This window comes from Bos javanicus, chromosome 19, assembly GCF_032452875.1.
Source record: "Bos javanicus breed banteng chromosome 19, ARS-OSU_banteng_1.0, whole genome shotgun sequence".
NCBI lineage: Eukaryota > Metazoa > Chordata > Mammalia > Artiodactyla > Bovidae > Bos > Bos javanicus.
The window spans coordinates 53,793,108-53,819,008 of record NC_083886.1 but is presented as its reverse complement, the minus strand read 5'-3'; the positions used below and the strand labels follow the sequence as shown (position 1 = coordinate 53,819,008).

At 43.2% G+C, this 25,901-nt stretch overlaps 1 protein-coding gene across 1 annotated transcript in view; it reads left to right on the top strand.

Moving 5' to 3' along the window:
• Window positions 1-25,901, top strand: part of LOC133232783 (E3 ubiquitin-protein ligase RNF213-like) — a 129,217-nt gene that overhangs the window by 63,172 nt on the left and 40,144 nt on the right. Inside the window, 16 exon segments of the mRNA XM_061392638.1 lie at window positions 1,608-1,748; window positions 1,855-2,022; window positions 2,851-4,006; window positions 4,675-4,868; window positions 5,086-5,241; window positions 5,913-7,608; window positions 7,611-9,514; window positions 11,270-11,406; window positions 11,559-11,654; window positions 12,619-12,737; window positions 14,076-14,195; window positions 14,701-14,843; window positions 15,382-15,517; window positions 15,794-15,932; window positions 19,592-19,783; window positions 20,512-20,657. Of these exon segments, the coding sequence (XP_061248622.1) occupies window positions 1,608-1,748; window positions 1,855-2,022; window positions 2,851-4,006; window positions 4,675-4,868; window positions 5,086-5,241; window positions 5,913-7,608; window positions 7,611-9,514; window positions 11,270-11,406; window positions 11,559-11,654; window positions 12,619-12,737; window positions 14,076-14,195; window positions 14,701-14,843; window positions 15,382-15,517; window positions 15,794-15,932; window positions 19,592-19,783; window positions 20,512-20,657 (6,643 nt within the window).

Sequence of the window (25,901 nt, the reverse complement as noted above, 5' to 3'; positions counted from 1 at the left end):
AATTTTAATGGCGAACTCTTAAGAGGCTTTATGACAAGGGTGACCATCCAGTACTCCCATTTGTATGGCGAGTCCCTGCCATCTCATGCCTCTACAGGAGGCCCTCCAACACTAGCAGATAGTTTTGATTCAGTCTCCTGTGGGGTCACTGCTCCTTTCCTCTGGGTATTGGTCCATGCAAAATTTTGTTTGTGTCCACCAAGATTGGAGTCTCTGTTTCCCACAGTGTTCTGGAAGGCTTATAATCAAATCCTGCTGGCCCTCAAAGCCAGATTCCCTGGGAATTCCCAGTCCCTTTGTTGGATCTCCAGGCTGGGAAGCCTGACATGGGGTTCAGAATGTTCACAATAGTGCAAGAACTTCAGTGGTTTTATTGTTCTCCAGTCTGTGGGTCACCCACCCAGTGGTTTTGGGATTTGATTTTATTATGATTGTGCTCCTCCTACTGTCTTGCTGAAGCTTCTTCTTTGTCACTGGATGTGGGGTACCTTTTTTTGGTGGGTTCCAGCATCCTCCTGTTGATGGTGTTCACCAGCTAGTTGCAATGTTGGTGCTCATGCAGGAGATAAGTATATGTCCTTCTACTCTGCTATCTACATGGCAGATTTTTAATGCACGGATTTAAAAGGATGTTTTAAAATAGTTTTTCATCCTATATGGAAATGCTTTCTTTGTCCTATTATATTAGAAAAATGGATACAAAATTGCATGTAATTAAGAGTGATCTCTGGGCTGCTTTGGTGTCTCAGAGGTTAAAAAAAAAAAAAAATCCTAATGCAAGAGACTCAGGTTCGATTCCTAGGTCAGGAAGATCCCCTGGAGAAGAAAAGGGCAACCCACTCTAGTATTCTTGCCTGGGAAATTCCATGGGCAAGAGGAGCCTGGATGACTACAGTCCGTGGGGTCACAAAAGAATTGGACACAACTTAGCCACTAAACAACAAGAATAAGGGTGATCTCTACTATGGAAACATATGGGGGAAAAAGATGGACAGGAAATGTGCTAAAATGTCACCAGTGGTTTTCTCTGAATGGAGGTAATTGTTGGTTAATATGCTATATATACATTTTGGTATTTTTCCATACTTTCCACAATTCGTACAGATTCATTTTTAATCAGAAAAGTAAGCATTTCTGTGTACATAAATCAGCTGCACCAGGGTTCAAGCAAGCCTATAGTTCATAACTTGCCTAACAGGGTGGCTGAGGCCCCACCAGGGGTGAAGGAGCAGAGGAGGAATGGCAGGAGCTCACAGAGCTCACGTGCTTGTTTCAGCCAGCATTATCCCCAGTTAGGGGCCCGGCTGAAGGCCACCTTCTCACAGAGAGCTGAGTTCATGCCTGTCGCTCCCCATCCACGTATCCAGGGCACTGGGTGGGAACACAGAGGAACAGCCATTGCAGCAACAGCGCGTGACCCAGGAGGGAGAGCCAAAGCCCGTGGCAGTGGTGGGCAGCAGATGAGGGACGCCTCCTCTGTGGGTGATGGCACACTGGGCCAGAGAAGGGGAGGAGGCGTCTGTCCCTGGAAGGCAGAGGTGGAGAGAGTGGCAGGAAGAAGATCATGCCTAAGCTTCGGCCCATTTTCTCTCCTTCTGTCCTGACAGTGTGACTCTGCCCGGAACCTCGAGTGGCTGAAGACAGTGAAGGAGAGTCATGGGTCTGTGGAGCTCTCATCCCTGTCCCTGGCCACAGCAATCAACAGCAGAGGCATCTATGTGATCAAGGCTCCCACGGATGGCCAAAAGGTGAGCCTCACATCGCAGGCACAGCTGCAGGAGGCTCTTACGGGCTGCTGTCGTCGAGGGGTTTCTGCCTCCCCAAATCGACCTCTGACTGTGCCCTGTTCCACAGATTTCCCCAGACACTGTTCTGCATTTAATCCTTCCTGAGGGTCAGGAAGGCCACAAGGAGAAGCGAGACTACTCTTTAGAAGAGCTGAAAGAGCTTTTGAACAAATTGATGCTGATGTCTGGCAAGAAAGAACACAGCAATGCTGAAGTTGTAGAGGTATTTTCCGAGGTAAGGATTTGTATCTACATTGGAGCAAGTGTCCTAATCCATCTGTTTGGGCTGAGCACTCTCACTGCTGAGGTGCCTGGGAAGTCAGAAGAGTTGGAGTTTGTTTTTAATTCAAAGGAATCATTCTGCTCTTAAAACTATGGAGAGTGGAGTCAGTGGGTCTTGTAGAGTGCCTGTGCTCCGAATTCATGACCCAAAGAAATGTCCACTTACTCTTTATATCAGCAAGCATCCCAAAATACTTAAAGATGTAGGTGGACATTGTTCATCAAAATCCACAGTAACCACAATGATAAAGGCATATCAGTTTATGTAACAGTCTCTCCTTTTGATTATGAGATTTCTTTCTGTAAAGTTCAGTTATACTTTATGATTGTTGTTGTTCAGTCGCTAATTCATGTCCAACTGTTTGGGACCCCATGAACTGTAGCACATCAGGCTACCCTGTCCTTTACTATCTCCCAGAGTTTACTCAAATTCATGTCCATTGAGTCGGTGATGCTATTTAACCATCTTATTCTCTGAGGCCACCTTCTCTTTTACCTTCAATCTTTCCCAGCATAAGGAAATTATGAAATATAAGTTATCACTTATACTTCATAAACAATATCCTTTATCTGTAAAATGTATTCCTTCCTAAAAGAGAGACTATGGAGATGAGGAAGGAAGACCTTCCGTGATCAATCTCATGCTCGAGATCCCACAGTGAACCATGGAGGACATGAACCCCAGCCCTTCAAATTATAAATCTGTTTGTGTTATTCTAGACTATGTGTTCTCTTGCTGCAGTCAGCTCTGATACCTGCCTTCTGCTTCCATTTGCAACAGGTGTTCTGTAACGTGCAGAGGCTTGTCCAGTCTTTCATAAACCTTTACTCTGCTGGAAACATGCTGTTCAGGGCCTGGTCAGCCGAGGTGTACTGTACCCCCCTAAAGGGTGCCTCCATCCGGCTGGACTTCTGTGTGGGGCTCATGGGCCCACTGGTGGAGGGCGGGCCAGTCATCCAGCTGCTGGAAGCCCTCTGCCGGCAGCTGGAGGACTTCCTGGGCCGCTGGGAGAGATTCGTGGCAGAGAAGCGAGCTGAACACTTTTACCTCAATTACTACACTGCTGAGCAGCTGGTTTACCTGGGCTTGGAGCTCGGGAGGGAGACGCCCAGCGACGCTGCCCTCACTATGCTCTCCTTCATCAAAGGCAACTGCACCCCAAGGGATGTCTCGGAGGCCTGCAGGGGGCCCAGTGGAAGGGCCAACACCCACCAGGAGAGAACAGTGGTGGAAGACTTGCCACTGTTGCCCTTCTCTGAGTCCAGACTGGTGGACAAGCTGAGGGTGATCATGAAATGCTCGATGACATGCATGCGTGTCTTCCTGCCTCACTGCCTGGACCTGGAGGCCCTTGGCCACTGTCTGGCTCACCTGGCGAGGATGGCTGGACCCCCTGTGCAGCGGGAGCTCTCCCACGGCCTACAGGAGGGCCAGCCCAACCTCATCGTCTGTGGCCACTCTGAGGTGCTGCCAGCCACCCTGGCCATCTACATGCAGACCCCACACCAGCCCCTGCCCACCTACGATGAAGTGCTGCTCTGCACCCCAGAAACCACGTTCGAGGAGGTGGCATTGCTCCTGCGTCGCTGCCTGACCCCAGGCTCCCAGGGACTGGGGGTCTATAGCCTGCTGTATGCGGACCAGCTGAGCTACGAGGTGGCCTGCCGGGCAGAGGCGCTCTTCCGGAGGCTGTGCACACAGCCCCACCGGGAGCACTACCGGCTCGTGATGGTCTGTGACTGTGAGCGGGAGCACTGCTATCTCCCCTCAGCCTTCAGCCAGCACAAGGTCCTCGTCACCCCCCAGGCGCCCCTCAAGGACATCCAGGCCTACCTGGCTCACCACTTCCGAGTCCCAGAAGAGACCCCGTCAGCCGCCTCCGTGTTCCAGGACCACATGTGTGTTGGGATCGTAGCCTCGGAGAGAGCGGGTGTAGGTAATAATGGCTGCTGAGTCCCCCGTCCCAGGGACCATCTGATGGCCCTTCCTTGGTCAGTGGGGAGTGAGGTGAGCTCAGATAAGCCCTTCTACAGGTGGGGAACTAAGTCCCTGGAGGATTGACTCACCTGAAGTTATAAATCAGGTCCCGCACTGGAGCGGGATACTTATCTCACCTGGTCGCAGCTTGGCTGAGCCATCTTCCTCCTTTAAACTGGCTTCTCTGCTGTTTTTCCTCTTTCTCTCTTTTTTAAGTCAGTTGACTACTGTGGGGTTGATGTGGGTCCTGAGCAGGACAAAGTATATTTCCTCTGTCTTAAGAAGAAAGAGATGCCTCCACCTTCAGTCGCCATCATGATTTCCATTCTGTTGACTGCATCCCTTTAATGGTACTCCCTTCTGTCCAGCGACTCTCGCTCCCCTCCCCCATGAAGCAAGCTCTGCTGTCCTGACCTCCTTTTCAGACTTCCATCCTTAGCCCCAGGAAGCAGCAGGGCTGTTGAGTGAGGGGACTGCAAGGAAATTTGAGGGCTCAAGTATGTATTCTTTAAGCTGATGTTAGGTTGCATCACTTTTGAATTTTGTACAAAGAGAAGTGATTTTCTGGACATTCTCACTCTTGATCTACAGCCTTGGCATCTAATTTTCATATGTTAACGTCAACAGGAAGGTCTCTCTTTGTGAAGAGGTTGCACGGCCAGCTGAAAATGCAGTTTAATGGAGAAATAGTGCTTCTAAAAGTTATTCGATTGATTGACCCTCAGGTGGATGAGAATGAAGTCCTGGAGTCCCTTCTGCCTTTCCTAGATGCCCAGTATCAGAGGAGACCCATGATATTCCACTTTGACGTGACCTCTTCAGTAAGTGCCCTCAGGTTCTAGCTGATGGGCCAGGTGGGAATAGACACAGCTCCCACATCTTGCCCTGCCCTATCCCCAGTGTAAAGACTTTCTTCTTTCTACATGTATTGATAGTTAGCACCATCATATCAAAGAACTCTACAAGAGGGTTTTTAGGGTTGGGAAGACTGGTGTCTTCCATGTAAGTATTTACAGACCCACATGATTCTATCCTCAGGTGTGGACTGGAATTTGGGGGTTTCTTTTCAAACTCTTCATTCTCCAGTACTTAATGGATGTAAATGGGAAGATGTGGCTTCGGAATCCACGCCACTTATATATCGTTGAAATCCTGGAAGGGAATTTGGCACTGCCATGGAGGCCTTCGAAGCTGGTGTGTATCAGGGTACTCTTATGATACTCTGGAGGCAGGGGCTTTGATACATGTTTGTGATTCCCCACTTTTGCCTTAGCAAAGAATCTGAGTGCAGTGTTAAGAAAGAAAAATCTTTAAACTTAAAGTAATGAGTGGAATAAAATTATTTTAATTAGAAATATAATTTTTGTTATATTAATAAAATTTATTAATTAGTTCTACCTTATATTTGTTTTGTTCTCTTTGGGATTAATGCTGTGTATCTGGGTTAAATGCCAGTGGTGCTCAGAATGCAGAATTCATTTGCTCAGAATTCATTTGCTAAGAGAAGCACCATCTTTCTTAATGACTGATAACTTGAGATGGAGATTTGCATCATATCAATTTCTTAACAAAAGAGAGGTTCATGCTCACCCACATATACAAACACACACATGTATATACTTGATGGAGATATTTAGTTCTAAGAGTTTGAATGGGAAAGGGCTTGTGATTGACAGAGCAGCTCACATGATGCCTGAATATGTGAAAGGTATCACCCCATGCAAAGAGGAATCTACAAAAATCCCTTCATGAAAAGTGATTTTTCATAAAGGCCCATGCAGTCTAGACCTTGTTGAGGATTAAAACACAACTGCATTTTTTAGGAAATTCGGCCATAACTCATTTCATTTGTGTCTCCTTTCCAGAGTACACTAGTCCCTCAGTTCAATTTTCTAGACGTCTTCCCCAAAGTGACCTGCAGACCTCCCAAAGAAGTGATCAACATGGAGCTGGATCCTCAGCAGAGCTACAAAGAGCCAGGAATGGATCAGAGAGCATTCCATAGTGAAATATTCCAGAGACCTTACCAATATCTAAGACGGTTCCATCAGAAAGAAAACCTAGACACATTCCAATACCAAAAAGGCTCTGTTGAGGGCAGCCCTGGCGAATGCATCCAACACCTCCTGATTTACTCTGGGGTGATAAACCCATCCTGGTCAGAGCTTCGGAACTTTGCTCAGTTCCTGAACTACCAGCTCCAAGATTGTGAGGCCTCTGTCTTCTGTCATCCCAGCCTTGTTGAAGACACATTGGTGGGCTTCAAGAACTTTGTGGTCACCTTCATGATCTTCATGGCCCGAGATTTCGCCACACCTACACTTCACACATCTGACCAAAGTCCAGGGAAGTACATGGTCACCACGGCCGATGTTGAAGAAGAGGACCTCACCCCTTTCTCTCTCCGGAAGAGGTGGGAGTCAGAGCCCCACCCATATATTTTTTTCAACAGTGACCACACATCCATGACGTTCATAGGTTTCCATTTCCAGTCCAACCAGAATGGTGGTGTTGACGCCATAGACCACTTGAGTGGGAAAGTAATCAAGAAGGATGTTATGACAGTGCAACTATACCAGGGACTGTTGCTTCAGAGGGTGCCCTTCAACGTTGACTTTGACCAGCTGCCCAGACATGAGAAAATTGAAAAACTGTGCCTGGCATTGGGTATCCAGTGGGCCATTGACCCTGATGAAACATACGAGCTTACAACAGACAATATGCTTAAGATCCTTGCCATTGAGATGCGTTTCCGGTGCGGCATCCCTGTCATCATCATGGGAGAAACCGGCTGTGGGAAAACCAGACTCATTAAATTCCTTAGTGACCTGCGGCGTGGGGCTGCTGATGCTGAAACCATGAAGTTGGTCAAGGTCCATGGAGGAACAACTGCCGACATGATCTACTCCAAGGTCAGGGAGGCTGAAGAGCTGGCCCGCTTCAATAAGGCCCAATATCAGTTGGACACCATCTTGTTCTTCGATGAAGCCAACACCACAGAGGCCATAAGCTGCATCAAAGAGGTCCTGTGCGACCACACAGTGGGTGGCCAGCCCCTGGCTAAGAATTCTGGCTTGCATATCATTGCAGCCTGCAACCCTTACCGGAAGCACACCCAGGAGATGATCTGCCGTCTGGAGTCAGCCGGCTTGGGGTACAGGGTTAGTGCAGAAGAGACGGCCGAGAGGCTTGGCTCCATCCCCCTGAGGCAGCTGGTGTACCGTGTCCACGCTCTGCCACCGAGCCTGATCCCCTTGGTGTGGGACTTTGGACAATTGAATGACTCTGCAGAAAAGCTCTACATCCATCAGATTGTCCAGAGACTGGTGAAGTCCATCAAGGTGGTGCAGAGTGAGACTCATGTAATCACGGAAGTGCTTTCTGCCTCTCAGGGTTTCATGAGGGAAAGACAAAATGAATGCAGCTTTGTCAGCCTCAGGGATGTAGAACGCTGTGTGAAAGTTTTCAAATGGTTTTACGACCACAGTGAGATGCTCTTGTCTAAGTTGGCTTCCTTTCTCTCTGAGACTGGGGTCATCCAAAATGACTTTGAGAGAGATCCTGGTTCTGGTCCCTGGTTCTGGCCATCGGGGTATGTTACCACGCCTCTTTAGAGAAGAAGGAATCTTATCGGAAAGCTATTTGCAAGTTCTTTCCAGCACCGTATAATGACAGCAGGGTTATCTTAGATGAGATAACGCGAACCCAGGATCTTTTTCTGAATGGCATATCTCTGAGGAAAACGATTGCTAAGAACTTTGCTTTGAAGGAGAATGTCTTCATGATGGTTATCTGCATCGAGCTCAAGATTCCTCTCTTCCTGGTGGGCAAGCCCGGCAGCTCCAAATCTCTTGCCAAGACCATCGTGGCAGATGCCATGCAAGGCCAGGCTGCACACTCAGATCTCTTCCGGAACCTGAAGCAGGTCCATCTGGTGTCATTCCAGTGTAGTCCACATTCCACCCCACAGGGCATCATAGGCACCTTCAAGCAGTGTGCCCGTTTCCAGCAGGGGAAGGACCTTGAGCAGTATGTGTCCGTGGTGGTGTTAGATGAGGTTGGACTAGCAGAAGACTCACCCAAAATGCCCCTGAAGGCGCTGCACCCATTGCTGGAAGATGGATGCATTGAGGACGATCCTGCCCCCCACAAAAAAGTTGGCTTCATAGGCATTTCCAACTGGGCCCTGGATCCTGCCAAGATGAACCGGGGTATATTTGTGTCACGTGGCAGCCCCAACAAAGGAGAGCTCATTGAGAGTGCCAAGGGAATTTGTGCTTCAGAGCCCCTCATCCAAGAAAGAATCCAAGGATACTTCACATCCTTTGCCAAAGCCTACAAAACAGTGTGTAAGAGTCAGGACAAGGAATTCTTTGGGCTTCGTGACTACTACAGCCTCATCAAAATGGTCTTTGCTGCAGCAAAAGCTTCTAATAAGAAGCCCTCCCCTCAGGACATTGCACATGCTATCCTTCGGAACTTCAGTGGCAAAGATGACATCCATGCCCTGGATATTTTTTCAGCCAATTTACCTGAGGCAAAGTACACAGAAGAAGTCAGCACCATGCAGCTGATCCACCAGAATATATACGGCCATCTTCAGAAGATGCATGGCAGAGAGCTGGATGATTCTGAGTCCCGTTACCTGCTTGTGCTGACCAGAAATTACGTGGCCCTGCAGATCCTACAGCAGGCATTCTTCATTACAGACCAACCAGAGATTATTTTTGGATCCAGTTTTCCCAAGGATCAAGAGTACACCCAGATCTGCCAAAATATCAACCGAATAAAGATCTGCATGGAAACCGGCAAGATGGTGGTGCTGCTCAACCTGCAGAACCTCTATGAGAGCCTCTACGACGCACTCAATCAATACTACGTCTACCTCGGCGGTCAGAAGTACGTGGACCTTGGTCTGGGGACCCATCGGGTCAAATGTCGGGTTCACCCAGACTTCCGCTTGATAGTCATTGAGGAGAAAGATGTTGTCTACAAACATTTTCCCATCCCCCTCATTAACCGGCTGGAGAAGCACTATCTGGACATCAACACTGTTTTGGAGAAATGGCAGAAGAATATCGTGGAAGAGCTCAAGGTCTGGGTGGAGAAGTTTATAGATGTGAAAGCTGAGCAGTTTCTAGCCAGACCCAAATACAGCCCTTCTGACGTCTTCATTGGGTACCACTCAGACACGTGTGCCTCTGTGGTGCTCCAAGTCCTAGAGCAACTAGGGCATGAGGCCTTGACTGATGAGCTTTACCAGAAAGTCTCTGAGCAGGCCAAGTCAGTGCTGCTGGACTGTGCCACCCCTGATGCTGTGGTTCGGCTAAAAACTTCTGCACTAGGCCTCTTCGCAGAGTCCCTATTGCAAGAATACTGTTACAGGCAGCAACATAACTCCTTTGGAGACTTCCTCCAAGCTCATCTTTGCACAACAGATTCAGAACGCCATGCCATCTTCACAGAGGTGATTATATATTTTACCCTTTTCCTCTTTTACCTCAGGGTCCTTGACTCCCTAGCATCAAGAATTCAAGATCTTTTGCAAGTCAGTGTATAGGAACCATAAATGAAGGTGTTTAGACTTTTTGTTCCTCTCATGGTAAGTGCAGGGAGACTTACATATTTATACATATTCAGTTTAACTAACTTAGAGTGCCCATTTTTGTGCAGTGCTGTGCACAGGGTTTACCGTAGCAGATGAAATCTCACATCTGAGAAGTGCTAAGGACTCGGGATATAGAGATGAACTGGTACAGGGCTTGTCCTTGATCATCATACAGTGTAAGGTTGAAAGATATTAACGAATGGGTACAGTTGATATCATATGATAGTGTTATCCTCAGAGGCAAAGAGGAGTAACACAGATCAGGATATGCAGTCACATGAACCCATCTTAAGAGGTGACCACCAAGCTGATTGTAAAATATGGTTGGGAAGGTATTATAGGCAGAAGGCCCTACTTGAACAAGAATATCAAGGTTTTAAAAACCACATCTGTGCAGGAAACCAGGAATTAATCACTGATGAAGCTTTCATTTCAGGCTGCAAGTGCTGGTAGATGGGGATGAGATATGGTGGGAATGACTTCATGGAGGGTCTTAATTAGTGGCACCCAGGAGTTCTATCTTTCTTTTATAGAGGAGGAGATGGAGAAATGTGTGTGGAAATGTGTCCCACTGCCTGAGAGAGGGAGGGGGAAAAATCTGATACAAGATTCACAGAAAAGATAGAACAGTAGGGAGGCTACAGTACCAGTTCAGTCAAAGTAGAGGATAGATGGGTAGAATTGAAACATAGTGAGTATGCAGATTGGCAGAGAAATATCTAGGAGATAGGAGCTGGGGATGAACCCCTGGATTCTTCCTTGGTTGACCAGAAGTTTGGTGAATCAGAATCTAGTTATGAGCAACAAGTTTGGCTGAGGAAACGGTTAATTTCATTTGTTTTAGGCTTTGATATTCCTGTAACATCTGGGTAGTCTACCATCAGTTGGATATAGGAATAAGAAGCACAGTGGTTAGGCCAGCCTGGAGATGATAATTCAGGACCCGGGATATCAGCATGTCCTTTAGGAGTGTCTTGGTTGCACTGTGTGGTGTGATCCAGTGGCAGGGGAGAACTGCTAACAGCTGTGGGAAGGAAAGGACCTTAATGGCCAGCTCCATCGGAAAATATGAAGTAAGATTGCAAAGGAGAAATGGCATTTCTTCTGAGCTCTAAGGTATCATCAGGACTCTCAATGAGGTCCAAAGTAGGAAAAGACAGTGAAGTCTAGGAAGAAGATTCAAAGCCATCTTAGTAGCTCATTTGGTAAAGAATCTGCCTGCAGTTCAGGAGACTAGGGTTCGATCCCTGGGTTGGAAAGATCCCCTGGAGATGGAAATGGCAACCCACTCCAGTATTCTTGCCTGGAGAATTCCAGGGACAGAGGAGCCTGGTGGGCTACAGTCCATGGGATCACAAAGAGTCAGACATGACTGTTCAAATCACTTTCAGTTTTAGGAACAGGATGAGTCTTCTCTGCAATACCTTAGATCCTGTTTACCTCAGCACTACCTTGTTTTGGAAGATTCCTCTGGGTTTAAAATTTTTTCTATCTGTGTATCAGCTGCACAATGAGGAGCCCATAGAAGATACTTGCTGAACATCCTCATGTTTCTGGGATCTAACCTAACAGACATGCTACACAGTGAATGATTTGCATTTCCTGCCTTTGCAGATCACTACGTTCTCCAGGCTGCTAACCAGTCATGACTGTGAACTTTTAGAATCAGAAGTAAAGGACTGGGCTGTGAAACTCACCATCCTGTCACTGCAGCAGTTTGACACCAAGTACTCATTCCTCAAGGAAGTTCGGTGAGAGTCCCTGCCTTCCTCTCCTGCTCCTTTCCCTTCTCAGAATCAAACACGTTTTCTATATACCCCTTATATTACCCATTGCTTTAGAGAATATTATCATCAATTTTTAGGATGGAAAACTCAATTGGATAATTTCCTTTTTCTTTCAGAAACTGCTTAGTTCATGTAGCCCGTTATAATATCCTCATTATTCAAACAGAATTTGAAGACAAAATTCACAGTGCTCAGCTCATCGCCTCAGCAAAGTATGTTTTTGTTATTTTTCTCAGAAACTGAATAGGAAACCCCAAATTTATTCAGGTGCTCCTAAAGAATTTCTTCCCTGAAAACTGTATAGTATCAGAATAAGCATAGAAATAAAATTAAAAATTTTTCTTTTTTAATTCCCTACATGTGGACTAGAGAAAGAAAGTGAGAAAAGGCTCATAACAACACAAAAATAGCCAATTGCAAGAAGCATTAAGTAACAGAATATTAGCAGGATTTAAAAGAGTATCCTTGGAACATACGTTAACAGACATGATTTGTCAGTATTTGTTTTAAATTGCATGCTACAAATTTATTGCAAGTTTAAAGGCCATAAAGGTACTTAAATGCTTTCAGGAGAAATTTGATGCTTTTAGAATTAACTACATTCTCTTATTACTTGCTGCTGCTGCTAAGTCTCTTCAGTCATGTCCTGCGCTATGCGACCCCATAGACAGCAGCCCACCAGGCTCCTCCGTCCATGGGATTTTCCAGGCAAACCTTATTACTTGATGTTATAGTAAAAGAAATTGCTGGACCTTCTAAAGCATTGGAAGCCATATTTCACATCATAGTTGTCTTTGTCCATTGGTTGTCTGTTCACAGATCTCTGTTTCTTGAAATGGAAAAGTCTACTACCCTTACCCTAAGTAGCATCAGAGCAAACCCATCAAGGATTACAAGACAGGGTTCCTGATACATTTTTAAAAATGCCATTTCAAAGAAAGCAACACAAGAATAGAGGAAAGAAATGAGCCTATTTAGAGAAGTCTTGACCCTGTTCTCCTGTAAGAGAAGATAACAAGGGTGAGGGTGTGAAATCTATTTAAAGCTAAAAATCATGAGATGGACATGAGTAGTCCAAAGTCACCATTCAGCCATTTTACAATGTATATATATTATTTTATTTTCTTCATTTTTGTTTTGATTTGTTTTGTCTTTGCTTCTTTGTTTTTAAAATAGACATTTGACTATAAATGAAATCAATAAGATACAAGGAAATAAGGACTATATCTTAGTCTGTTTCATTACAAAACTGTCCCGGATGGGAAGTGGAACATCCTATGTGGGATTCCATGGAGGTAGGACCAAAATATTAGTGAATATGTTTGTATAGTAATGTTTAAGTTATTTCTCATTTGGTCCTATGATGTACAATGTATGACATTAGAACATTAATGTCAATTTCAACAATATTTGTTTCAGGTACAATTAGATTTCTTACTGCTGATTAATACATAATTGATCATCTTTGGACTGGCTGCTCCAATGTGCAGCACTTTCTTTCATTACTTGTTGATTAAACACTTGATTAATCTCTGGTTCCTCTGTTTTTACTATATGGATAATGCAGAGCGATATTTCCAACTAACATTGTTATAAATGTGTCGGTACTTTATGCCTGCTTCTGGAGCCAGAAAATGCTATCTTAAATCTCTCTTTCTCTCTCTCTTTCCTTCCTGAGGAATGAGCCACCCGATATTTATCACACAGGCACATCTTGTTTAACTGTGCTTTATTGCACTTCACAGATACTGCTTTTTTCTTTCTTTCTTTCTTTTTTTTTTTTTTTACAAATTGAAGGTTTGTGTTAATTCTATCAGTGCCATTTTTCTGAAAGCTCAGCTCTTGTCTCTGTGTCACATTTTGGTATTCTCTAAATATTTCAAATCTTTTCATTATTATATGTGAATATAATCATCATTGTAATGACCTGTGATCAGTGATGTTATTACTATGACTAGCTGAAGGCTTAGATGAAGGTTAATATTTTTTTAGCAGCATAGTATGTTTTGGTTGTTTTATGTTTTTTTTGTGGTACAATACAGTATTTTTTACATTAAGGCATATACATTGTTTTTTTGAGACATAATGCTATTTAATAAAATGCAGTATAGTATTTTATACATAACTTTTATAAGCACTGGGAAATCAAAAAACTTGTGTGCCTCAATTTATTGCAATATTCACTTTATCGTGAAGGTCTGAGCTTAATCCCACAGTATCTCCATGGAATCTCCTGTATAAGAAAATTTGATATTCTAGAAATAGGAAATAAAATTTACTTTAATAATGTCATAGTTAATGGGAGGCAAACATTGCCAGTGTCTCACACCCCTCTACTAATTGTGATATGGCATTTAATAATACATTTATAAAAGAATGGCAAGCCTTCTTCAAATACTTTTTTTTAATAAGTTAGTCATTTCAGTTCTTATAACTGATTTTTATGCTAAAGTTTCTAACATCTATAGCATGACATCTATATGCTTCCTGTGTATATTCAAGAGATTAGACTTTAGGATACAAATCATTCATTCAACAGTGTGTTAAAATGTCAGGACAGTGGTGTATCCTGCTTAAAACTGTCGGGAAGAAACCAGAGGACACAGGGAAGATTCTGGGGCTTGTTTTCCCAGGGCTGTGGCATTCTGTGCACATCGACGACCTCCGGGGATCCACAGTCCTGGTTTTGGACATACCTAAACTGCAGGATGTGGCCATCAGCCAGCTGTTTAAACCAGAAGATGCCCCTAAGGGTGAGTCTGGAGAAAAGGTCCTTGGGGAGATAGGATGGTGGGAGCGGAAGCCAGGAGGTGTGCACTCTGCTGCGAGGACAGGTCCTCAGGCTACTGTCCCCCAGTCCAACACCTGCCCCTTGGCAAGAGCTCGGGACACATTTGCTGAACTGAGTATTGATGAATCCAGGGCACCATCTGCTGCTTCCAAAGCCAGGAGAAGACAGTATTTCCACAAGGTCTTTGCAGGTGCCTGTGGAACATGTCAGAATCTGTTTACCCTGGCTTCCGGATCAGCCTTCTGAGCCCAGGGTGGAAGCTCGGGTTGCCACTGGTGAACCACGTCCAGTGGGCGAGTGGAGGCTGATCTGTGTGACTGACGGTCTCTCCCTTGGAGCCCCTTCCTGAGGCTGGTGCCAGGGAAACCCGGATAGATCCCCAGCACACAACGCACACGATGTTGCCAGCGCTCCCCACCGCCACTTCTGCCTCTGAACAGTAGCTCCACTGTTTTACTTCTTTGCAGTGGAGGTGGGACGCCGAGCCCAAGAAGATGGTGAGGAGGTGATGGAAACTGAGGCGGTCACATCACAGCAAGTGGCAGACGTGGAAATGGAGACAGAAAGTCCTGAGACAAGTGATAGCCCAGGCTTCGGACCAGAACATGATGTAAGTTCTCACTCTTTCTATCCCTCTAAGCCCTCGGGCTGTGGGCTCTGCTTCCTTAGACTTACACCCAGCGGTCCGAGGAGTGGACTCAGATGGCCTGGGCTCAGCCCAGCACTCCTCTCCCTGCCTCTGTGAGTGCAGGTGGATCACCAGCACCAGATCTGACCTTGGCTTTTCCTGATGTCCCGTGGTCAGTTTTTCTGACAAGGTCCCCAGGCACATAGGATTGTCCTGTAGTGGGTTTTTGTTTGTTTGTTTGGCTGTACTACATGGCTTGCAGGATCTGATTAATAGTTCAATCTGACCAGGGATTGAACTCAGGCCCATGGCAGTGAGAGTGCAAAGTCCTAATCACTGGACCACCAGGGAATTCCCTCACAGTGTTTCTCAGGGGAACTTGACAAGGGCATGTGGTGGGAGCTTGGGCAGGAGGAAAACTGTGCCCCTGCATGCGATGCCTGGACCTCATCTCTGGCATCACCTGGATTTTCTTGACATGTAAGTGGCAGAAATGGAAGGCTTGCTTGTCTGTCAACAGACACAGATCCTGGACACCACCAGGCTGCTGAGAAGCTGTATTCAGGGTGCCGTGGGCATGCTCAGAGACCAGAATGAGTACCGTCAGCGCAGCGTTCGGAGGGTGTCCATCCTCCTCAGCCTCCTAGACAAAGACGGTGAGTACAGAGGTGTGGGAGCCCCTCTTGTCCACACCCCAGCCTGGGCTCCTCCGTTGGTCCATGAATCATCCCCCTGGATGATTTGGAAGCTCTCCATGGCTCCCAGAAGCAGCTGACTCTCTGGCAATCTATGCGCGCCTCTGGGATTTCTGTAGATTCGACCTGGCCAAAGGAGATGGGCTTCCCTTCCTGCTGGGATGGGTCTGGGATGCCAAGCCCACCACCCTGTGCCCAGGGATGTGCTGAATGCACGTCTGCTCTGCTTTTCCTCAGCCACTTTCTTACGGGCTGCCAAAATGCGACTCTATGACCTTTTAAAGAAGCAAGAAGAGAATTCTGTCTACGATGTGAAGGACTGGGTGGTGAGGGAGGCCTTCAATCAGGATGCTCTGCAGGAGGCCGGCACATTCAGGTACCGCCAGGAAAAGAAGCCAGGGTCTGGGTGGCAGTTATATGGTGTCTGCTAGACTCTTCTCTACTCTGGTGCGTGTTTAAATTTTTCATGAATGTGAAAGTCACTTAGTTGTGTCCGACTCTTTGTGACCCCATGGACTATACAGTCCATGGGATTCTCTAGGCCAGAATACTGGAGTGAATAGCTGTTCCCTTCTCCACAGGATCTTTCTGACCCAGGAATTGAACTGGGGTCTCCTGCATTGCAGGCAGATTCTTTAATAGCTAAGCTACTAGGGTAGCTTTGTTTTGTTTTTTTCATAACAAAAAACAAAGCAAAGAAAACCCAGAACATCTGTTCTTGTTGGATGTAGACCTGTACCAGCATGTCCATTATCAAAGACATGGTGCCATTTTAGGTGATTAAGTAAGAAGGTAATATGTAGGGGAGGGAAGACAGTTACTTTCCTAGGCCTCCTATATGAAGTTATTTGATAATGACCAAAATAAAACCCAGAGTATTCATAGACAGTTCATGGTCCTTTATCTACAAACCTTGATGCTGTTCTCAAGACAAGCCTAGGAAAACCAATGTGGCCCAGGGTTGGGGGGATGGCTCTGCTTCCCAAATGGAAGATGCCACCCACTCCCACCTGCAAGGTTGTCTTAGACCTGGGACTTCACCACTCTGGCCCTCAGTTTCTTTGTCTCTGAGAGAAAATTAAACTCACCCAGAGGCTTGATCTCGGCAGGGACGTGTTGCCTTCCTGCTGTTGGCTGGAGTGATGTGTGGGAACATCTTGGATTAAATAGACAATGTAAGCTTATTGATTCTGGTTTTGTGACTGTAGGGTTTTTCAGCTTCTATGTTTTCCTATAACTATTTTTCTTTTCTTTCTCAGTTGTACATTCTGAAGAATCAGACATGGACCTGGAATTATTTTCATTTCCCTTGGTTCCTTGTTTAGACTTTACATAGTGCTTCTTAAAATCTTTATTTTCAGTGTACCCTTGACAACACCCCTTCATTTACTGTATTTCCTATACTTACTGGTGTTCATAGGGTGTTTAAAGCAGCAAGAGTCCTCCACTTGTCACTGCCCTGCTGTTTGCTGTGTCCATACTCTCTCCCTCCCACACAGGAGCTGCCGCAGGGGCTGACCAGCATCTGAGTCCAGGTGGAGCTCTGGAACCTCCTGGTCCACTCTCACAAGCCTTTGGAGGCTAACTGCTTGCTGACCATGTGTTTTGGACTTCAATTATTTGCCTTCTTGAAATTATTCCAAATTGAGATAGTCTTTATATAGTCAGTCCTCTGTATCTGCAGGTTCCAAATCTGCAGAGTCAACCAACTGCGGGTAGAAAATATTTTGGGGAGAAAAAAAACAAGAAAGTTCCAAAAATTGAAGCTTGAATTCACCACATGTCAACAACTATCTGCACAGCATTTGCATTTTATTTACAATGGTTTATGCAGACTTTTTATTAGGTGTTATAAGTAATCTTGTTTTTCAGTCCCTCAGTCGTGTCTGACTCTTTGCAACCCCATGATCTGCAGCATGCCAGGCTCCTCTGTTCTCCATCTCCTAGAGTTTCCTCAAATTCATGTCCACTGAGTCGCTGATGCTATCTTATCATCTCATTCTCTGTCACCCTCTTCTCCTCCTGCCCTCAATCTTTCCTAGCATCAGGGTCTTTTCTAATGAGTCAGCTCTTCGCATCAGGTGGCCAATGTATTGGAGCTTCAACTTCAGCATCAGCCCTTCCAATGAATATTCAGGGTTGATTTCCATTAGGATTGACTGGTTTGATCTCCTTGCAGTCCAAGGGACTCTCAAGAGTCTTCTCCAGCACCACACTGCAAAAGCATCAATTCTGCGGTGCTCAGCCTTCTTTATGGTTCAGTTCTCATGTTAATACATGACTACTGGCAAAATCATAGTTTTTTCAGACCTTTGTTGGCAAAGTGATGTCTCTGCTTTTTAATACACTGTCTAGGTTTGTAACAGCTTTCCTTTTAAGGAGCAAGCATCTTTTAAGTTCATGACTGTAATCACCATCCACAGGGATTTTGGAGCCCAAGAGAATAAAATCTGTCACTGTTTCAACTTTTTCCTCTTCTATTTGTCATGCAATGATGGGACCAGATGTTGTGATCATAGCTTTTTGAATGTTGAGTTTCAAGCCAGCTTTTTCACTCTCCTCTTTCAACCTCATCAAGAGGCTCTTTAGTTCCTCTTCACTTTCTGCCATTAGATATGAGATCATCTGCATATCTATATATCTGAGGTGGTTGATATTTCTCCTAGCAATCTTGATTCCAGCTTTTGATTCTCCAGTCCAGCATTTCAGATGATGTACTCTGCATATAAGTTAAATAAGCAAGGTGACAATATACAGCCTTGACCTACTCCATTCCCAATTTTAAACCAGTCAGTTGTTCCATGTCCAGTTCTAAGTGTTGCTTCTTGGCCCACATACAAGTTTCTCAGGAGACAGCTAAGGTGATCTGGTACTCCCAACTCTTTAAGAATTTTCATCTTTGGATGATTTAAAGTATATGGAACAATGTGGATATACAAAGGCTACATCATATTATATAAGGGGACTTGAGCATCCTCAGATTTTGTGTCTTCGAGGGTCCTGGAACCAACCCTCTATGGGTAAGGAAAGATGACTGTACTTGGGATTTTCCAGCATGCAGGTTCTACACATGTGGCCAGGTACAGCTTCCCCCAGTTCTCCTTGCAGCCAGCTCTTGCCTTTCACTCTCAGTTTTATGCATATTTCTGGTTCAGCATTTTAAAAAAATATTTCTCTATTTTCTTTTCTAAACAGAGCCTGTCTTTCTCTCCCCAATATTAATTACCTAGTAGTAGATTTCTTAGGCCTACCATGAGAATTTGTAAACGACTTATCAAGTTTATTTTTATGATAAATATAATTGTAGCAACAAACTTTAATGTAGTTAATATAAGCATTGAAGTTTACATATATGTAAATAATCAGTTTACATATATACGTATATTCAGATCTAGTGTACGTAACCATCAACACTGAAAACTAAGTTCTAAATAAAGACATATTTTCTTGTTTAATGTGACCTGGAATGAAATCACTTTGTTCTCTTTATTATATACTATACACAACAGATATTGTTTCTTAAAATAACATTTTTTTTTTCAAATGAATTTGGTCCTTTTCTTTATTTTGAGAACCTAGGTGACTTGTTCTGGAAAACAAGTTAATAACAAAATAAATACTACTTGGCCTTTTCAATGAACTAGTTCCAATTTATTAGAGATAGTATTAAGGACCTCCTTTCCAGTTCTGCCTCTAAGCTTATTTTGATTTGTGATTCTATCTCCTAGTACTTAAAAATTATGTGCATACTAAGTCACTTCAGTCATGTCCAACTCTTTAAGACCCCATGAACTGTAGCCCACCAGGCTCCTCTGTCCATGGGATTCTCTAGGCAAGAGTACTGGAGTGGGTTGCCATTCCCTTCTCCAAAAATTATGTAAAAAATATGAAAACACAGCTGTAGTGTGAGCATAGTAGAGCAGATGTTTTGTTACTGCCATGAAGGCACAAAATGTGAAAAGGATGCAGGCATCCCAGAGTGGTCTGTGGTCCCTCTAACCTGAGTGGTCCCGGCTCTCTCTCTCCCACACACAGGCAGACCCTCTGGAAGCGGGTCCAGGGTGCTGTGACTCCCCTCCTGGCGAGTGTGATCTCCTGCGTGGACAGGGATGGCAACCTCGAGCTGCTGGTCAGCCCACACTCTCCGTCCTGGGCGAGAGACCTTTGGATGTTTATTTTCAGTGACATTAAACTTCTGAACATTCCTCTTGTGACGATGGACACAAGGTGAATAGAAGACTTTCTTTTAACGGGAGGAGAAAAAGCCCTATAACTTAATAGGCTCTCCAAGATGTTTAATGAAATATAAGTATGGATTTAAAATCACATTGAAGTTGGCTCTTTTTGTAGCCTGAAGGGCATGACAATACAGTAACAAAGATTTGATGTGAGTTCTGAAAAATTCTTGTTTCATTCTTGACTTTCCTCATTTCCTTGTGCTCAGAATACCCTTTGCAGTTAAAATGGCCAACTTCCAATTCGTCTACACTGGAGAAGCTGCATGTAGGGGAGTGTTTATGTTGATTTTCCCACTCCTCCTGCCAAAGGCAGGAACCACAAACCCTGTCCCTAGGCCTGATCTTGTGTTATCTCAAGCTCAGTTGTCCAACCAAAACTTTGTTGTTTGGCTTTCAGGGGGCTCTGATTCTCTGCACAGGTATAGGGCAAGGGTGGGTTCAGACACCACCAGACTGGTTCTGCACAAAAATTCAAGCAATTTTCCAGCCCTTGTTTGTTTTGGTTTTGTCTGTAAAACCAAATGATTATATAAGATCATCCTTGAGTTATTTTATAGCATAAAAACGAGCTGTTCAGTAGACCAGGGGGCTGTCTTTGCAGCCCACTAAGTCCCCAGTACTTGGAGAGGAATTGGCATCAGAAATAGATCTCATCTTGTGTCTTGAGTGCCTTCTTACTAACCACTTAATTCTTGGTCCTTATTTGGCTGATTACAGGTCTAAAGGGAAGATGTCCTACACCATGGTGCAGAACAACATGAACATCTCAGAGAAGACGTCCAATAGCGTCCCATTTAGCTGGAGAATCAATGACTATCTGGAGGATCTCTGGGTCCACACTCAGTACATCACAGGAAATGAGGGTGAGCCCAGCGATGGTAGGAGGGGGTTTGTTCTGGCAGGAGGAGACCCTGCTACTCTGTCATAGATCATCACCCCCATTCTGAGTCCCCTGGACAACTAAGGCACCGGGACTCAAGATGTCTCCAGCTGAGCCCTTCTCAGCAATTGCCAGTGACTGGATTAGAGTAGTACCTTTGCCCAAACTGAGCCATCAGTGTCCTCCCTTGCTTTGCTGTCGTACGCCAAGTCGTCTGGCCACAGGCATTCTAGCAAAACCAGTGATCACACAGAACTTTGGGGAAAGTCATCTTTCAGACATGAGCTAATCTTTTCAAAGTTTATGTGTAGCACTGCTTTTTGCAAATTGTGGGGATCATTTCATAAGGTAGTAATGTCAAATTACTGAAACTAACATAATATGGTACATCAATTACATTTCAATTATTTTAAAAAAGGAAAGATTTCTTTTAAAAATACATGTCAAATACTTGAAGATGAACTTATTTTTCTAGGTACGTGTACTACCACTGTTTCTGAACAAACTCAAAGCAGTCTCTCTCAAGGAGAGAGTATTTCTCTTTCACACCATATCCTAATGGACCCTACTTTTCTATGATAGCACATGACTTAAGGGCTAGCACCCCTTCCACTAGAAGTCAGATCTTTTTGTTTTGAGCAGCATTTGACTGCAGGTGCTGGAAGGCAGCCCACTCTTTCCTGTTTCATTTGGGTCCCAGGTTCCTGAGGTACATTATGACTTGGTAGAAATAAAATCAGCCTGTCCCAGATTGTGTTCTCTTTGGAGCTGGCTAGGCTTTTATGGAGAAGGAGGAGAAAAGGGTGACAGAGGATGAGATGTTGGATGGCATCACCAATTCAATGAACATGAACTTGGGCGAACTCTGGAAGATGGTGAGGGACAGGGAGGCCTGGCATGCTGCTGTCCATGGGGTCACAAAGAGTGGGACACAAATTACTGACTGAATAGAAACAACAAGGCTTTTATGACTGAAATGGAACATTCCTTCTTACTTTGCTTCTGTTATTCCACTGGGAAAATTCTTAAGTGTCCTGAAATGATGATAAAAGTGTTGATTACAGAAGAAAGTATAAGTGAGCTGGAAGATAGAATGGTGGAAATAAATGAAGCAGAGTGAAAAAAAAAAAAAAGAATAAAAAGAAATGAGGACAGCCTCAGAGACCTCTGGGACAATGTTAAATGCCCCAACACTCAAATCATAAGTGTTCCAGAAGAAGAAGACAAAAGGAAAGGGCATGAGAAAATAAAATTTGAGAAGATAATAATCAGAAGTTTCCCTAAAATAGGGAAGGAAATAGCCACCCAAGTCCAAGAAGCCCAGAGAGTCCTATACACGATAAACCCAAGGTGAAACATGCCAAGACACATATTAATCAAACTAACAAAAATTAAACACAAAAAGCAAATATTGAAAGCAGCAAGAGAAGAGCAACAAATAACATACAAGGAGATCCCCATAAGGATAACAGCTGAACTTTCAATAGAAACTCTGCAGGCCAGAAGGGAATGGCAGGATATATTTACAGTGATGAAAGGGAAAAACCTACAACCAAGATTACTCTACCCGACAAGGATCTCATTCAGATTTGTAGAAGAAATCAAAAGCTTTACAGACAAGCAAAAGCTGAGAGAATTCAGTACCACCAAACCAGCTCTTCAACAAATGTTAAAGAATCTTTTCTATACAGGAAACATAAAAGATTTATAAAAATGAACCCAAAACAATAAAGTATTTGGTAATTGGATCATATTTATTAGTAATTACCTTAAATGTTAAGAGTTAAATGCTCCAACCAAAAGATGAAGACGGACCGAATGGATGCAAAACAACACCACTATGTATGCTGCCTACAAGAGACCCACCTCAAACCTAGGGACAGGTTTGAAACCTAGGGACAGTTTCATACAGACTGAAAATGAGGGGCTGGAAAAAAGTTATTTCTTATAAATGGAGACCCAAAGAAAGTGGGAGTAGCAATACTCATATCAGATAAAATAGACTTTAAAATAAAGACTATCATAAGAGACAAAGAAGGGCACTACATAATGATCAAGGGACCAATCCAAGAAGAAGATATAACAATTATAAATATATATGTACTCAACATAGGAGCACCTCAATACATAAGGCAAATGCTAACAGCTATTAAGGGGGAAATTGACAGTAACAAAATAAAAGTTGGGGACTTTAATACCCCATTCACACCAATGGACAGATCATCCAGACAGAAAATTAACAGGGAAACACAAACTTTAAATGATGCATTGAATCAACTAGATCTAATTGATATCTGCAGGGCATTTCACCCAAAAGCAATGGATTTCACATTTCACCCAAAAGCAATGGATTTCACATTTTTCTCAAGTGAATATGTGACATTCTCCAGGATAGATCACATCCTGGGCCACAAATCTAGCCTTGGTTAATTTTTAAAAATTGAAATACTTTCAAGCATCTTTTCTGATCACAGTGCTGTAAGATTAGATATCAACTACAGGGGAAAAAAAACTATAAAAAACACAAACATATGGAGGCTAAACAACACGCTTCTAAATAACCAACAGGTCACTGAAGCAATCAAAAAGGAAATCAGAATATGTAAAAAAAAATGGTAATGGAAACATGACAGCCCAAAACTTTGGGATTCATTGAAAGCAGTGGTAAGAGGGAAGTTCATAGCAATACAAGCCTACCTCAAGAAACAAGAGAAACATCAAATGAACAATCTAACTTTACACCTAAAGCAACTAGGAAAAGAAGAACCAAAACCCCCCAAAGTTAGTAGAAGGAAAAGAATCATTAAAATCAGAGCAGAAATAACTGAAAAATAAGGAGATCATAGGAAAGATCAATAAAACTAAAAGCTGGTTCTGTGAGAAGATAAACAAAATAGATAAACTGTTAGCCAGACTCATCAAGAAAAGTCAGTAAAATTAGAAATGAAAGTGGAGAAGTTACAACAGACAAAAAAGAAATACAAATGATCATAAGAGACTACTATGAGCAACTATATGCCAATAAAATGGACAACCTGGAAGAAATGGACAAATTCTTAGAAAAGTATAACCTTCCAAAACTGAACCAGGAAGAAATAGAAAATTTGAACAGACCAATCACAAGCACAGAAATTGAAACTGTAATTGAAAATCTTCCAATAAACAAAAGCCCAGGACCAAATGGCTTCACAGGTGAATTCTACCAAAAATTTAGAGAAGACCTAATACCTATCCTACTCAAACTCTTCCAGACAATTGCAGAGGAGGGGAAACTCCCAAACTTATTCTATGAGGCCACCATCATCCTGAAACAAAAACCAGACAAAGACGCCACAAAAAAAGAAAGCTACAGGCCATTATCACTGATGAACAATGATGCAAAAATCCTCAACAAAATTCTTTAAAAAAGAATCCAACAGCATATTAAAAAGATCATACATCATGATCAACTGGGCTTTATTCCAGAGATGCAAGGGTTTTTCAATATTTGCAAATCAATCAATGTGATACACTGTATTAACAAACTGAAAGATAAAAACCATATGATTATTTCAATAGATGCAGGGAAAGCCTTCGACAAAATTCAACACCCATTTATGATAAAAGCTCTCTAGAAAGTAAGCATAGAGGGAACATACTGCAACATAATAAAAGCCATATATGACAAACACACAGCAAACATTATCCTCAATGGCAAAAATTGAAAGCATTTCCTCTAAAATGAGGAATAAGACAAGAGTGCTCACTCTCACCACTACTATTCAATATAGTTTTGCAAGTCCAGCCACAGCAATCAGAGAAGAAAAAGAAATAAAAGGAATCCAGATTGGAAAAGAAGTAAAACTCTCACTGTTTGCATGACATGATCTTCTACATAGAAAACCATAAAGATGCCACCAGAAATGTACTAGAGCTAATCAATGAATATAGTAAAGTTGCAGGATATAAAATTAATACACAGAAATCCCTTGCATTCTTATACACTAACAATGAAAATCAGAAAGAGAAATTAAGGAAACAATCCCATTTGCCATTGCAACAAAATGAATAAAATACTTAGGAATAAATTTACTTAAGGCAAAATACAGAAAACTATAAAACACTGATGAAAGAAATCAAAGATGAAACAAATAGATGGAGAAATACACCATGTTCTTGGATTGGAATAATCAAAATAGTGAAAATGAGTATTCTATATATTCAACACAATCCCTATCAAACTACTAGAACAAATAATTTCACAATTTCTATGGAAACACAAAAGACCCCAAATAGCCAAAGCAATCTTGAGAAAGAAGAATGAAACTGGAGGAATCAGCCTCCCTGACTTCAGACTATACTACAAAGCTACAGTCATCAAAACAATATGGTACTGGCACAAAGACAGAAATACAGATCAATGGAACAAAATAGAAAGTCCAGAGATAAAGCCACACACCTGTGGACACCTCATCTTTGACAAAGGAAGCAAAAATATACAATGGAGAAAATACAGTCTCTTCAACAAGTGGTGCTGGGAAAGCTGGTCAACTATGTGTAAAAGAATGAACACTTTTTCTAGGAAGTTAGAACACTTTCTAACACCATACACAGAAATAAGCTCAAAGTGGATTAAAGACCTAAATGTAAGACCAGAAACTAAAAAAAAAAAAAAAAAAAAGACCAGAAATTATAAAACTCTTAGAGGAAAACATATGCAGAACATTCTCTGACATAAATCACAGCAAGATCCTCTATGACCCCTCTCCCAGAGTAATGGAAATAAAAACAAAAATCAACAAATTAGACATAATTAAACTTAAAAACATTTGCTCAACGAAGGAAATTATAAGCAAGGTGAAAAGACAGCTCTCATAATGGGAGAAAATAATAGCAAATGGAACAACTGGCAAAGAATTAATCTCCAAAATATACAAGCAGCTCATGCTGCTCAATACCAGAAAAATGAAAAACCCCATCACAAAGTGGGCGAAAGACCTAAAGATATTTCTCTGAAGAAGATGTACAGATGGACAATAAACACATGAAAAGATGCTCAACTTCACTCATTATTAGAAAAATGTGAATCAAAACCACAATGAGGTATCATCTCACACTGGACAGAATGACCATCATCAAAAAGTCAACAAACATTAAATGCTGGAGAGGGTGTGAAGAAAAGGGAACCCTCTTATACTGTTGGTAGGAATGCAAACTGGTACAGCCATTATGGGGAACAGAGTGGAGA